The sequence below is a fragment of the Artemia franciscana genome, chromosome 5, assembly GCF_032884065.1.
Source record: "Artemia franciscana chromosome 5, ASM3288406v1, whole genome shotgun sequence".
In the NCBI taxonomy this organism is placed as follows: Eukaryota; Metazoa; Arthropoda; class Branchiopoda; order Anostraca; family Artemiidae; genus Artemia; species Artemia franciscana.
Window position 1 is genome coordinate 6699465 of NC_088867.1, and position 16788 is coordinate 6716252.

The following is a 16788-nucleotide window of genomic DNA, read 5'->3' on the forward strand; positions in this document are numbered from 1 at the left end:
TTTGAAAAAATCTCATGATCTGTTAGTATCTCTCTTGCCCTCTCTTCTCTCTCTCTCTTGAGAGAGAGAGAGAGAGAGAGAGAGAGAGAGAGAGAGAGAGAAAGAGAGAGAGAGATTAAGAGAAAGGGAGAGAGTGAGAGAGAGGAAGAGAGTTTTTTACATATATTCATGGGCTAAACATATATTCATGGGCAAACATAGCCTGTATCTCTAATTTAAAATGCTAAAAAGGGCACAGTAATTTCATACATATTAAATGCGTCAAATGATAGTGGCTCATCATTTCGTTTCCATATCAACTTGGTAGACTAGTTTAATCCTAATTCATAATTGCCCCCCCCCCCAAAAAAAAAAAACAACAAAAAACGGCTATTAGTAGTTTTGTCAAGGAATTGACATTAAGAAACTCAAAACTGGGTCAGGTTACACAGGAGGAACTCAGCCTGCAAAGTGAACATTAAGTATAAAATGCTGAAAAATGGACGAAAGAATCGGTAAAAAACGAACATAGCGCCAAGATAAAAATAACCACTTTAGCTGAAAGGGCACAATATGTACATTTCATTTGAAACAAGCTCATTTTCTACAAATTAATTTAACAATTTAGTCTATTTAGCCCTAACTATTTTAGAGGCAATGAAAATAGTTCAAAACAATAGCATCTGCCTTCTTTCACAAAAGTTCAGGTTTAACCTGAGCAAACATGGAAGTTTAAGTAAATTAAAATTTCATTAAATTAAATAAAGCCAGTTTCCACTTTTTTTATGTTCTTTTCGATACTGCTACAAAAATGTTAATAACCAAAGTTTCAACCCTTACCAATTTTCCATTCTCTTTAGGATAGACTAATCCCTATGATGAGGTATTTTTCTCTTATACTTTTTTTCAAAGTTGTAAAAAAATTTCGTATACTTCATATTTAGTTTCCTTTGTCCTTATGGCTCTAGGTTGGGCAGTGAATATCTAGCCCAATGCATTATTTGTAACAAAATGGCGAAGTGGAATTCATAAAAATAATAAAAAAACATTCTTTGCCATTTAGCGTTGATCTTCAGTACAAAAGACTTGGATATAATCTAAAATAATATATTACCTATATATATACCAAATTACCTATTGGCTTAGATTAGCCAAAAGACTTATCTTATATAATATATTTTCCAGAAAGTGTTGGTCCTTGCAAATTCAGATGTTGATAGTATTTGCGCCTCAAAGATATTACAGCATCGTCTTCACAGTGACTGCACAACATATTCCCTAGTACCTGTGTATGGGCATACTAGCTTAGAAAAAGCATTTGAAAAACATGGGTCAAATGTAAGCTTTTTGGTATTTGATGTAGACTTATTGATAGCATTTACAGCTGACCAATAGGCATTATAATGCTTTTGGGGGATTTATGTGGGAGAACTAAGCATTCTTGGGTTGCTTTTAGGTATTTTTAAATGTTCTTAGAAAATTTATTTGAATTTAGAGTAATTAATTTATGCATTTGATTATAAGCTTGGTGAAGTTTGAAAATATTTGGGATATTTTTAGTGAAGTATATAAAAGTATCAGCATTATTTGCAATTGTGTCAATTAGGGGGGATGATGGTTTTCCAAGATTGGTGTAATAGCATTTGATATATAAAGCAGGAAAAAAAATTAATGAGCTAAGTGCTAACATCAAGAAATAATGGCGCTTTACATATTTTTATTTCTTAGCAAAATAAGTTTGTTCGCGACTTTTTCCAATTAAGATCAGTAAGCTAAACCGGCAACGGCGCTTGCGGAACCGGCACCAGAGATCCAGCTTTAAAAACTGCCAATCAAGTTCAGGCATACTTTCCGTTTACAGATCCAAGCTTTTACTTACAATGTCGATTTTGAAGCTCTGTATTTGTAAATTTACATACCAAAGTCTTTGCAATAAACAAAATATCTTTATATGACACACTGGAACAAATCCAACAAGGATTGACTTGATCAAGATATAATAAAAACTCAAATTGTTTTGACCAATATTTAAATAAAACATAAAATATTGATCAACTTCCTGAATCAAACGAGTTTTTACCTACCGTAGCGGCAAGATGAAATATCTTTAGTAATAGTACGTTCAGACATTGGACTTGAAGTTGTTTGACTGAAGTTGAACTACTGTCAACTTCGAGCATTTTATCCTCCGTCGTGAAAGCTAAATTAATCATTTTACCCTCGAGATCTAAAGGATTTTCGTTACCCCTGTTACTTGTTGCACCAGTGCAGTCAATTAGGGTTGTTGTAAATTTCCCTTGTGGACACAATTTAAGTTCTCCTGGAAATTTCGTCATCCAATCTGACATTTACTTTACTGAATAAGAAACAGATTTTCGACTTTTAGATCTAGTCAGAAGTAAAATTACGGTTTAATTGACTGTAGTAGGGTCAATTATAGTCAACTACCGTAGCTCAAGGTACAAACATACTCTAAAACATCCACGATAAATGTTTACACAATGAGTGTCCTATACAAAGGTTCTAAACAAAACACAAAGTGGAACGACCAGGATGTAAGTAAAAAAGAATTACTGATAAGCCACATGAATCAAAGGAGGCTTTACTTACCATAACTGAAAGATGAACTGCCGTTAGTAAGACATCCCCCAACACCTTTTCCACAAGGAAACTCAGCCTCTTTGCACACAGTTACGTTAAAGTCTCCTCTATCAGTCCTCTTAGTAATAGTTTGTGCCAATTTTTCAATGTGATATGTATAGCCGAGCTTTGGATTTACAACTGAACATTTTGAGCCTACTATGTCACCAGTGTTGTCATTCGAAGTCTCATTAGCTGTCGGAGTATTTAGATTACATGCAAGACTTGTTTGCCAAGATATTCGAGGTCTACATGCCGTTGACGAAGAGAGTGAAAAAAGTATCCTGTCGGTCTTGTTAGAAGAAAAAGAAAATGTTAAAAGAAAAGAATTAGACTAAAAGACAACTGACCCTATTAGTAAGATATCATATTTTCCATTAAATAAAAAAAAAATGGAAACAATTAGGGGACTCAAGCTTTTTGTTGTTTTTTTTTTTTTTTTTTTTTTTTTTTTTTTTTTTTTTTTTTTTTTTTTTTTTTTTTTTTTTTTTTTTACTTCATAACACTACAAAATTCTTAAGCAATACCAAATAGGAGAAATTACCCTCCTACTGTTTATTTTTAAAAGATCCCTAGAATAAGTAGCTGACTTTCACTAAGTAGCTTTTAGTAAAATAACCTTTTTAGCATACTTTTAGTAAAGTAGCTCTTTTTGGCAGACTTTTAGTGGACTAGTCCCTTTTTACTGATTTTAGTAAAGTAGCCTCTTAGAATCAAGAATAAAAAGGCACATCGATAACATAATGTCAGCTCCTTAGAACATTTATTTAAATGTCTTAAACTAGGTTGCTGGAATTTCCCTCTCATATGTAGCCGTCCTGGCCGAGTAGATGCGTGCGCTGATTCAGGATCCTTTGTCTGAGAGGGCGATGGTTCGAATCCTAATGTACCCAATTATTTAGTTTGGGATAGGGGTCAGTGGCGTGACTCTGTAAGCTCAGCCGGAGTCGACCCAGCTTAAAATGGGTACCTGGGAAGGTAAACAGGAAGGGAGTGCGAAAGCACAGGATGGTTGCCCCCCCCACCCCCGTAGATCTTCCTGGCTGAAGGGTCAAGAAATGTTGTGTTCAGTGGCACCAATTAACGAAAATGTAGGGGGGGAGGCAAAATGTACTTTTTAAATTAGAGGAGAGGCAATTTTGTTTTGGTTTTTCCATTTTTATATAGTCCTAGTTGGGATAAAAGATGCTGGCTAACATTTAGAACGTTGCCACTTTAACTTCTTCGAAAACAATCAGTTTCGAGCCAAACTTACCAGTAGGTCACTTACAAAGTTTGACTTTGAAGTCTGGAAAAATCGGTCCAATTAAAGCTTTCCCATCCCTGAAAGAGCTGTAATTGCTCTCACAGTTTTTAATCTTCGAGAAGGTGGCTTACAATATTTAAGTGAGGGCTCACGAATAGACAACAATCATACAGATAAACTGTTTGAAATGCTTCGTTAAGCCTGCTTCACAAAATAGCAATGGGCTATAGGACAAGAAGCTGGGCGTAAGGGATGCTGGTCAAGAGGCAGTAGTAATATTTATAAAAAAAACGTGTCTTACAATTTTTTTTCTTGAGGGGCATCAAACAAGCTGAAGGCAAAAGGAATGACCTAAGTCCAACCCCTCCAATCTCAGATTTTTGACAAAAAGGTAGGCATATAAGATCTTTCTGAACAAGAATTATTCAGGAGCTTTTAACGTGTCTGACTGGCAGGCGGAAGAGCGTCCTTGCTCCTCAAACATTCCTAGCTCTTCCCACCTCCAGCTTTTAAGCAAAGTAATAGGTATATTACATCTTTTTTAAATCAATAACATTTGGATTTGAGCCATAAACATAGCCCAAGGTCCATCCACCAACGGCAACTCCTTTTCTCTTAGACGTTTAGCAGAAAGATAAATTATGTTGCACTATTTGGAAGCAGAACTCGAGAGGATTATTCAATACGGATTGATAGCGGCACAAATGTGAGTGCTTCACTCCTTCAACATCCTTCCCTGTCCTTTGTGATAACTATTTTAACTATTTTAGAGCAAAGAAAGCAGACAAGCTGATCTCGTTTGAACCAGAAGTATGTGATAATTTTCTATCTGCATAATCGGCGAGCCAAAGTGGAACTAGTGGTCCCTTTAATAGCCCCTACCTTCCCAAATTCTAAATGGAAAGGTAGGCATGATGTACTTTTTTAAAATTAAAAACATGGAAAGATTTTCAAATTATACGATCTGAGGCAAATAGTGGACCTGAAGCCCCTGAAAATTCTTCCCTTATTACTAATACCTTTTTAGCAGAAATATCGCCCCCTCCAAGACTACTCCTCATCACAAACTTTTCAGCAAAAAGTGAGGCAGGTACGGTATTTTTCTTAGCTGAGATTTAAAATTTATGGAACAAGTATCTCGGACCTAGGTTATATGAAAACAATAGTTTTCAAAAATGTACTCCCCTTCCCCAACCTTCAACCACTTGAAAATTATTTGCTAAGTCATTTGGGTGTAAGGGAGCAGAGAGTTTTCAAATGCGTCCACCACTATTGAGCGCCACCTATTTCTAATATGTGGAAGCAGTGGGGCATTGTAGCATGACATTCGACTGCGTGAATCCACTCATAATAACACTAATACATTGAACACTGCAGTGTTCAAGTTTATTTAAATTTGACATGAAGATACATTTAGCCAAGGAGGCATTAATCCAAATTTTTGACTGTTGACCATGATAGCAACGTTAATTGCAAACAAGAATAGCAAGGTATCTTGAGGGACAAAAGAGGGCACATTTGTGTTTATTGGGCTATCTTTGGTTCGTTTCTGATACGTTCTAGGATAGAGAAATTTTTCTTCATGCAAATGCATACAAAATGATTATGAATAATGATGTAGGATTACGACGTAGTTTTACAAATATTAGTAGTGGTTAGTGTGGTAATTATTTGGGATAAATATGGTAATCAAATTCTTCTAATTATTAAGTATATCAGAGATAATTAATATTTTTTTTTTAGGTAAAAAAGCATAGCCTTATACTGTACAATATATTGTGAATTTATTGAAATAACAACATGGATTGGGTTCGGTTTTATGTAGGCATTGCCGCATTAGGTTGTATACATAGTGCATTTCAATAGTAACAATATAGGTTTGGTGTTAGGAAAAGAGAATAAATTGAGTTTTGAGATCATAAAGCATTTTAGCACAGTTTTTTCTTAAGAATTAATTTAAAATACTATTTAAAAAGCTTAGGGATTGAGAGCCAAGACATCTAATCAATGGCGAGAAGAAAAAACCAGATAGTCAATCCAATAACTTTTTTCTCTTTTTTTTGACACAACCAACCCAAAGATTGTTGCAACACTTTGCTTTGCCCTAGTGACGTTAATCTCATTATAATATACTAAAAATGAATACTATAATATACTAGCAATCAGTTCCCTAATAAATAAGCGGGAAAAGTCGTGTCAAGGGCAAAGAAAACTGAATAACATCCAAATATAACACAGGCATGAAAAAAATAGCGAGGACACAACAAATAAAAAAAGGACGCAAATGCTAAACTGGTTAAAAGAATTTTTTTTTAATAATTGCAAACTACCAAGTAGCAAGCCTGCTTTGTATGCCAAAACCATATAAAGCATTCATGGTCAAATAATAAAAAGAAAATTATAATATAAATTTATGCTATTATTTAACGTTAATTTATTGAAAACAGTGTTTAGCGTTAATTTATGAATCTGAATTACACAAAAGAAAAACACATAAGATATTGGTGAATATATTAAAATAAAGTAAATAGTCGAAAGTGGAATCTGTTATGAATTTGTATCCTGAAGGAATATCCATTAGGCTTTCTAGGCTTAGTTAAATCTACACAGTTAAAGTTACTTTGTAAATTAAGTTTGACATAAAGTAAATTAAACATTAAGTAATTTCCTAAGGAAGTATTAAATTTACTGTGGCTAAATTTATTTATTTATTTCTAACCCGTCATACAAAACAAAGTAAACAGAGACGGAGTATACAGACAAAACGACAAAAAAAGGAATATGAGAAAGAAAAAATGAAACATCACAACAATGGAATAATTTATTAAGAACATTCGATGAAGCACTGAACCGCTTTTGCATACATACAACTTTAAATATCACTGTACAGGAATGGGATACCATGGGTGAAAACTGATGTTACGATTATGTTTTGAAATATGCTTTGATAGAGTTATTGCTGGGTCGGGTTCACGGGGGTAATGAAGTAAATATTTTGCAAATTTGAAATATACTCAACGGAGTTTATGTTTATCTGTTTGTGAGAAAATCCTCCAAAATGGTGTTACGTATGGAAAATGTGGTAGTGCTGTTGAATTTTATAGTTTAGTGAGGGTAGTTCGGTTGAGACGTTTTTTTTTTACTATTTCGAACAAATGAACCATAAGACGCGCCACATTTTTTTTTCAAGGCGAGAAATCAGCAGCAAACGGGTTTGCTTTGGGGATGGGCTGATTGGTAAACCGAAATAAACAAGTTTTTGAACTGAATTTCCTAAGGAACGTCGCAGTTGGACTGAAGGTGTCGGACCCAAAATAACCCCAAATAAATAGAAGAATCTCAGATTTCACAGAGTCAAATTCCAGCACCAATTTAGAAAACCCAAAGTTTGAAGCTTAGTGGAAATCATTTAGAAAAACATCATTACTGAATTTCTTTTCTTATAAGTATAAGAAATATCTTCTTAAGAGATGAGCAAAAGTTGAAAAACAATTTTAAGTTCATTTCAGAATCGCTAAAGTTATCATGTAAACTGCAAAATATTCACGGTACCTGAGCAGTAATTTTAGTATTCTGATTCAAAATAGAAAAACACCTGAAAATTTTAAAATTAGTCTGTTTTGTTTTTTTGTTATATAAAATTCACTCGCTATGTGATTAAGCTTACAGGTTTAAACGCAACCGGTTATATAATGTAAGTAGCAAGCCCCAAAAAAAACGAAAATTGGCTATTATTACAAATGAATGTTTTAAATGTAGAGTTAAGAAAAAGAGTCAAACTTTAGCGTAAGTAATTTCTGTTTGTTTTAAGTTTTAATGTCACTCCTCACTTTCATTTAAAAAAACTTTTTTTTGTTTGATTTTTGTAAAGACTGCCAGAACAAAAAGGCATTAAAGAAGACATTTCCGATTTCTGACAACGATATCTACTAAACTGTTGGTTTTCTTTTTTAAGATTTTTAAGCTGTTGTAATCCCTTGTTAGAATATATACAAACACTTTTGCAATTACGAGTTTTTTGCTCTTTACGCAATTTAATGTCTCTTCATACTTTGTTTGTTCAAAGATATTTGATTATTAAAGCAAGTCCAATTTCTAACAGCAATTTCTACTAAGTTTCAAACTTTAGTTTTTATTTTTTTTAAGATTTTTGAATTGTTATAATCCCTTGTTAAAATATATACAAATATTTTTACAATTACCAGTTTTTAGCTCTTTCTGCAATTTAATGTCTTTTCATACAAAAGTCTGTTCAAAGATATTTGATTATTGAAGCTAATTTTTCCAAAATTAAGTCTCTTAAAAAATTTTCTCAGACTTTTGACCTATCTAGATGGTTTTTTATGCGAGAATAACTGAGGATACCAATTTCCTCGAAAAAATATGGAGCCATTTTCTAAAAAAAATTTACTATATGTATATATATATACATAAATATATATATATATATATATATATATATATATATATATATATATATATATATATATATATATATATATATATATATATATATTCGAAAAGCGGGATATTTATCTGATAAATAGGGCCAGGAGCCCAACAATTACCTTTATCTGAAAACTCCTAAAAAGAAATTTTTCAAATCGAAATAAATTGAATCAATATCAGAAACTTAATCTGCTAGAGTTAATATCACCTGTCATGTGGGGTAACCATCCAGTAAAAGTAATTAGCAGAAGGTCGTCTTTAGACTAGGGGCATCAACTTACGTAAATGTGTAACGGGAAGGTCTTTTTCAAAATCTAGGAGGGAGGGCATGAAATGCCAAAAGAGGGAATTTTCCACAATTAAGGTGAGTGGGAACTGGTGGGCAATTGCCAATCTCAACCCTTCCCCCCACCCCGATGGAAACGTTCACTCTATACCCATTCAAGCAGAGATTAAAGGTATAATTAAGTAAAACAAAAAAAGCAGAAAAAAGAAGAAGATGAGATAAGATAGATAAGATAAGGTATTTAGTTCAAAAAGATCACTATCAAAAGCCCTCAGAGGGCCGAATTCGGACTTCGGAGTCGACTAATAAAGCAAACAAAGCAAAAAACACTAATAATAATGAATAATCAAATTATGAGTAAAAAAAAAATCGGTCAAACTAAGCTTGAACAAATACAAGTCAGAAAAAAAGGGAAGGGGACAAAAAAATCAAATAATACAGAAAAGAACAAGAAATAAAGATATATATCTACAAATTCAAAGGGACACTAAAAAAAGGTCCAAAAACTCACAAAAAAAAGAACGAAGCATAAAACACACGAAAAACACATATGAATTAAAAGGGAAAGTAAACCAAAACAGCGGAGGGCAAGCAAATTAGTGCAACGACCTAAAGCACCTCCCATGAAAAAAAAAGGGGGAGAAACTAATTGGCTATTGTATTTATTTTTTCTGTGATGAAGGGGACAAAGGTTTTTTCATATCTGGAAGTAACGCAGCGAATGGGGGACAAAACTGGGATAGGCTCAGAAACAGCTCGAGGCTGTCGTAATCTGGATGGTGAGTGACGTTTGGGGAAAATACTTGCCGTCCGAGGGTTCGTTATTGCATTTTTTAAAAACAGAGGCACAACGACGACCTCCTTCGCTCAAGGGTTTCCAAACTAGCTTTTTTTAGGAGCAGAGAATAAGGCGCCTTGCCTTCTTTGAAAATTATCGCAAGGCTCTTTTTTGGATTGACCCAATTTCATCTGATTCTTCATGGGAGATGCCAGGGTGCCAAACTGGACAAGCATATTCAAGATGCGGGCGGACAAAAGACGTGTACAACCTTAAGGAGTGAGAAGGGGGGACGCTATATTTATTTAGGAACTTAAGGAGGGCGATAGACGCATTAGCTTTATGGATGATATCTTTAACGTGGATATCCCACTTTAAATTTGAAGAAATTGTGACTCCAAGTAATTTAACCGAGGACGCATAAATTTCAGGAGGAATAGGATTAAGAAAATATGGCGAGGATTTGAGGAAACAAATCGGCATTATCATGGACTTGGATGGGTTTACTGTCATATCTAGGTCCAAAGCATCACTTCCAATTTCATTGGGGATACTCATAGGGTCACTTATTAAATTTCTGAAGAAACTTTCAACAATCGTTAGGTCATCAACAAATTTCCAACGGTCAGGAACTTCCTTCGCGAGGCTCTTAATCATGACTGAAAAAAGGAGGGGGCCTAGGAGAGTTCCTTGGGGTATGCCATTGTAGATAGGGAGAGGATTTGAGTACTGGTTCTGGTATTTAACCACCTGCGATCTATTTGTTAAAAAGGAAGCAGCCAATTTTACCAGTAAGGGATCGATATTGAACTCGCTTTCTAGTTTCTCAATTAAAATGTTGTGGTTAACAAGGTCAAAGGCTTACTGGAGGTCAATGGAAATCAAGTTTAGCCAGGAATTAGGCTTTTTGAGGATTTTCCCGATGTGGTCAATCAGAGAAACGAGGTAGTGGGAAGTAGAAGCTGATTTTAGGTTTCCGAATTGCTTCAGGTCAGTAAGAGGTAGGATTTTTTCCTTTAGCAAATCTGCAAGGAATCCTTCATACAATTTTGAAAAAATAGGAGTAAGCGTAATAGGTCGAACGCCTTCAAAGCCAGGCTTTCCGTTTTTCTTTTTCAAGGGGATAATGAAACCCTGTTTCCAAATTGTTGGAATTTGCCCAGACTTAGTAATTTCGTTAAACAGGACAGACAAGGGCTTAGACAGGAAGTTACCAAAGGCTCTAATAAGAGGAAACGGGATATCCAAAGGACAAACACTTGTCTTTCTTAGTTTATCAATTCTTCTTTCAATCTCAGACGGGGAAACAGTCGGGAAAAAGGGGGATGGGGCTCCTGTTGATGATTGGATTGGCAATGCTGGAAGGCTCTGGACAATGGAAGCGAGAAATTTATTTAGACTATTTGCAGTAACATCAGGGGGCTCTAGTAAGTTGAAATTAAGCTGGTCAAGACTCCTGCCACATAGCTTTTTAACCTCGGAATACCAGTTTTTTGGCTTATTAGTGAACAATTCTTCGATCTTATTTTTGTAGTACGATCATGACAATTTACGATTTTCTCTTTTAATTGATTTTCTTAGTATATTGGCTTTATCGAGTTTACCATTTTTAAACAGCTTCAATTTGGTTCTAATTAGTGTTTTTATTGTTTGATTAATAAAGGATTTATCACTTAAGCACCTTTTAAACCTTTTTTCTGGGGAACAAGTTTGATATTTATCAATTAGCTTTTTATGAAACGTGGCTGTTTTCTCATAAAGGTTTTGTACAACTATAAATGTCGGACCAATCTTCAGTACTCAGCCACATACCGAAAGAAAGAAGATTAGAATTTTGAAGAGGGCGGTAAGTGCTATAAGCTATTGAGAAAGTATGCTTAAAATTTGAGGAGGGGGACAAAAGAATGGAAAGATGATAACTCCCACCTAATAGGGACAAAGTTGAGGAAGGGCTGTAAAAATTGTACATATTAGTTAAAATAACATCAAGAGAGGTATTACCCCGAGTCGTCGGTGTTTTAACAATTTGCTTTACTTTAATTGAAGCACAAAAAGAATCCATTTTAAGGTCGTTGGCATCGCCAACTAAAAAAAAGGCCAGCATTGGGGTACTTAGAAATAACAAAATCAGCACTTGCCTGTAATTGCTGGATAAAATTACGTTTTGACTCGATATTTTGATTTGGGGAGTAATCGAAAACAGCTATTGCAATAATAATAAATGGACGAGGGAGTACTTTTGGTCTAACACTTAGCCAGAGGATTTCATCATACTCGGATAAGTTAGGGACTTGAATAACCTTTGGGTAAAGGACGAAGCACGAGGACTTGTTATATGACAATTATTGAATGCAAAAAGTCTCAGACCTGAGTCACGTTTACAGGGTAGGCACGAGGGATAAAACGAATGGACTGGGGGTGGGGTTTCGTAAGGTGCTGGGAAAGGGGGGCTGGGTGGGAATAGTGATTCATGTCCATCAATAAATTGCTGGTTTGCGGCAGAGTAGGGAGGGTATGGGGCAGCATATTGCAAGGGGGAAGAAAATAGGACTTCTGTATACGGAGAGGGGGAGGAGATAACAAGGGGTAAGAGGGGGGAGTATGTAATCGGGAAGGGTTTATTAATTGTTGATCTGAAAATGCAGGGGGATAAGAATGGAAGTCGACAGAAACCTGACCAAGGGGAGGAGGGGGTCGTGAGTGCTTTCGACGGTGCCCTAAAAAAGGTTGGGTTTCAAACCTACCCCCCGCGTCTGATGATACATGAGCAAAATTACACGACTTAAAATGCTTAGTAAATTTAGCAGGATTAAGGTGGCTTCTGGGCAGCTCAGTTTTGTGGAGCCTACTACGACCTTTAATGGGCGATTCAATATGAGCTTTTGTACAGCCAAAGCACCTTCCACTTGAAAACTTTTTACAAATACCAACATGGGGGTATTTACACATATTATTTTTACAACGGCTAAAAACATAAAATTTACAAATGTGTAGATATTTACAATTACTATAAATACATCTACTGTCTAAGAAGTTAAAACACACATTAGGTTTATTACGCGTAAAATCATTAAGCTCGTTTTTTTGAATATTCGATTGCATTGTGTAAGAATTTCCGCTTGTCAATTCAACTGCATTGTCACTTTTTAAAGATTTGTCGTTAACACTGGATTTCAACAATAAATTATCTTCGGTTGAATATCATGCTAGTTTCTTTTCCATTGTTCTTTTTTTTCGGTTGCATACTTCAATGGCTATTACCAAGTTGAATTACCAATTTGCCAAGTTAAGCTATTAACAATTGAATAGTCTCCTGATCCTTGAAATGCCTGACTTTTGGCTTTTAGTCTTTATATAAATCAGGTACTAGTTCAACACAAAAACTATTGCCATGAACTGCGGCGAACCATTACTTCTGGAGCCAAATAGCTTATCGTAAAAAAACTGCTTATAATTGTTAGAATAATCGTGAGCTCACACACTCATCATCAAAGACCATTTCCAATATGAATTACCAGTTTACCACTCTTAGACTATTTACAAATGAACAGCCTCCAGACTCTTTGGGAGAAAAAAAAAAGCACTAGCAAAATGTCAAAATAAGAAATTCAAAAGGTTATTTTCGTTTTTAGTGTTTGTATTATTCTGGTATTAACTCAATAATTAAAAAAAAATCGCGAATATCATCAATTCTGGTATTACTCCAAGCTTACTATAAAAAAGGAGACTTGTAATTATTTAAGTAATGAACTCATAGAACCGTCATCAAAGCACATAGTAGGGGCATGAGGGCCCAAAAGCCCTAAGTGACGTACAAGGTAAGAAACAACACAAAAACGCTTAGAATTATTTAAATTATGAACTTACAGAATCATCATCTGGGCAAATGAAAATAATTTCCACTGCATATTTCTCATTCGGACTAGCGCCTTGCTCTGTACAATTTTGTTGGCTTTCAGCTCTCAAGATTGCCCTGTCCTTATCAAACTCAAATTCTAAAAAAGAAGCCAATGCGTTCAGTGTAACAAGAGCCTTAGCTTAAAAGTTAAAAAGTGATCAAAAAGAAAAAAAAATCACGAAAAGAAAACTGAAAATAGTTTTAAGAGGCAATAAAAGTAAGTGACAAAGAAACAAAAAGAAAAGTTGAGTAATATGATAGAAGATTTATGGAAAAGAATTTTTTACCTACAGAACATACTTAAAATACAAAACAAACTTATACATACAAAAAATACAAAAAATAATACAAAGTACGAAAAACAAGAACCTCTGGCTAATGTGATGAGTATCCAGTTGTTTTGTGTAAAATTCAGTATAGTTTTTGCTTGGGGCTGATGAGGACTGTTTTCAGCAGTCGTTTAACCACAATCTTGTCAGGTGTTGTTCCCCCAAGCTTTTGAATACAAGAACAGTAGGGAGCAGTTTCAATCTGAAATTGCAGTGACAGCTGATATTCCTAATTGTGTAAGGGCTCCTTGGCCCCAATTCAAAAATATTTCCTTAAAACAATAAATAGAAAACTTGATGTCCAAAAAGCGATCACCTTCCCAGTAGTCTGAAAGTGCTTTGATCAACTTTTGCAATCTATTTTGTTAATTGTTTATTGTTAATTGTTATTGTGTTAATTGTTAATTGTGTTTTTGTATTGGTTAAGTTGGCTATTGCACTTTCTGTGGTTGAGACTGATGTAAAGAACTGGTAGCATATACATCAAGAATCTTGTTAGTTTTCTTACTGCTAAAGAAATTGGAGATTTCTCTTTGTTCCTTTCTTAGTGGTGACATTAGAAAGTTGCCCATGGCAAGAAAATTGAACTTTGAACTAGAGGAGATAAAATTTCCTTTTCAACGCTGATCAATTGCCTACTCGTTGAAAAGCTTCCGAGTGTGTATTGCATCAGCCTTTTGTAAAACATTTGTTCATGAGGCAGATCTTATTGAAAATTTACGGGGGGGGGGAGGGTGACAACTGTTTTGTTCTTTTCCACACTGGCAAAAAAAAGATGGATAATGACTATACTCCAAAACAACATATGATCTAATTTATTGAACATACTGGAGTGTTCAACTTTATTTAAGTTTGACATAAAGATACTTATAGCCAAGGAGGCATTAATTTAATTTTTTTCTGTTGACCATGATATCAACGTTAATTAAAAACAAGAATAGAAAGGTATCTTGAGGGGCAAAAGAGGGCACATTTGTGTTTATTGGGCTATCTTTGATTCGTTTCTGATATAGGATAGAGAAATTTTTCTTCAAGCAAATGCATACACAATGATTATGAATAATGATGTAAGATTTCGACGTAGTTTTGCGTAGTTTTGAGGTTAGTATTGGTTAGTAAGGTAATTATTGAGGATAGACATGGTATCAAATCTCATGGTATCAAACCATTAAATATATTAGAGAAAATTAATTTTTTTTTAGGCTAAGAAGCATAGCCTTATACTGTACAATATATTGTGAATTTATTGAAATAACAGCATGGATTGGGTTTGGTTTTATGTAGGCATTGCCGCATTAGGTTGTATACGTGGTGCATTTCAATAGTAACAATATAGGTTTGGTGTTAGGAAAAGAGAATAAATTGAGTTTTGAGATCATAAAGCATTTTAGCACAGTTTTTTCTTAAGAAATAATTTAAAATACCATTTAAAAAGCTTAGAGGATTGAAAACCAAGACACCTAATTGATGACGATAAGAAAAAAGTAGATAGTCACTCCCATAAGTTTGTTTTTTTCTTTTTTTGACAAACCCAACCCAAAGGTTGTTCCAGCACATTGCTTTACCCTAGTGACGTTAATCTCATTATAATTATATTTAACCCTAAATTTAATAAGAATTCATTATAATATAGAACATATGAATACAATACACTAAAGATGAATGCTCTAATATACTAACAATCAATTCGCAAATAAATAAGGGAGCAAAGTCAAGTCAAGGGCAAAGAAAACTGAATAATATCCAAATATAATCCAAACATGAAAAAAAACGGGGACAGGACAAATAAAAAAAGGACGGAAATACTAAACTGGTTTAAGAATTTTGTTAAAATGATTGCATACTAGATACTACCACATACCAAGTCTGCTTTGAGAGCCACAACTATCTAAAGTATTTAAGGTAAACTAACAAAAAGAAAATTATAATGTTAATGCTAGTTTATGCTATTATCTAATGTTAACTTGTTTTAAAACACTGTTTAATGTTAATAGTGTTAAAAGTAAATAGTCGAGATTGGAACCTGTTATGAATTTGCATCTTGAAAAAATATCCATTAAGCTTTCTAGCCTTAGTTAAATTTACACAGTTAAAGTTACTTCATAGATTAAATTTAACATAAAATAAATTAAAAGTTAAGAAATTTCGTAAGGAAGTATTAAATATACTTCGGCTAAATTTATTTATATATTTACTTATATGAAACTTGGGAAGACAATATTTTTTTATCAAAATAGCAAACTAAACTAGGCTATAATTGCATACAGGGAAAACTATTTCGAGGTGGGCCCATACCAGGTTCAAATGATTCCCCCCCCACTGACGGATTCAGGGGGGAGGGGGGCCTAGGCCCCCAAGATTTTTCCTGGTGCCCTGTTTCCCTGTTTTTTTCACACTTTTTTTTAGAATAAATTTGTCAATTTGGTCAATTATTGGCACCTTTGTCACATTGCACCCCCCCAAGATTTTGCTCTAGATCTGCCCCTGACTCCCCCCCCCCCCCTAAAGAATGGAAAGCATGTTCTAAATTAACGTCTTTTTCCACATCCCTATTATAGAAAATCCTTTGATTCCCCCTCGTCCCAAAGGTTTAAGCTGTCTACCCATATTAAAAAGCAGCATTTGAACAATAAAAATTATCATCTTTTTTCTGTAATAAGATAAAGTATCTGCTCTGCACTGTTGAACTATAGTTCCTCCATTTTGCAACCTATGTCCTTCAGAGTTAATAAACATTCTTTCAGTTATGGCGCTGAATATAAACAGCCTTATTTTTACAATAAACCAGCAGAAAATACTTTTAATTTCTACATCAACTTGAACCTGACAGCACTAGAAAAAGTACTTTGTCCCTAGAGCTAAAATAAGCTTTTACATGGATATCACAGACGAAGTTCCAACTAGATATGGTCTATTGACTGATGTCTGATCCTGGGTACATCTCGAAAGAAGTAAATAGCTCTCGAGAAGAAGTAGCTACTTTCCTACAACAGTCCTCTGTAGGGTGATGGTTGTGAGGGGGGACGCAACCACTTAGTATGGTGCCACACTTTTGAAGACGTGTATAGATATTAGGAGCCATGGAGGGAGGAGGTCAGAGAGTTTTCTAAGGATCATATCGAAAAAACAAGTTACTACTCAAGAGCAAATTATTTCCAGATATTCCTATATATGAAGCTTAGG

General features: G+C 34.5%; 1 protein-coding gene across 1 annotated transcript in view; it reads right to left on the reverse strand.

Annotated features, from left to right (window-relative positions):
- Window positions 1-16788, reverse strand: part of LOC136026932 (cation-independent mannose-6-phosphate receptor-like) — an 82306-nt gene that overhangs the window by 55655 nt on the left and 9863 nt on the right. The window contains exons 3-4 of the mRNA XM_065703776.1: window positions 13246-13373; window positions 2590-2911 (exon numbers count right to left, since the gene is read on the reverse strand). Of these exons, the coding sequence (XP_065559848.1) occupies window positions 2590-2911; window positions 13246-13373 (450 nt within the window). The remainder of the gene's footprint in view (window positions 1-2589; window positions 2912-13245; window positions 13374-16788) is intronic.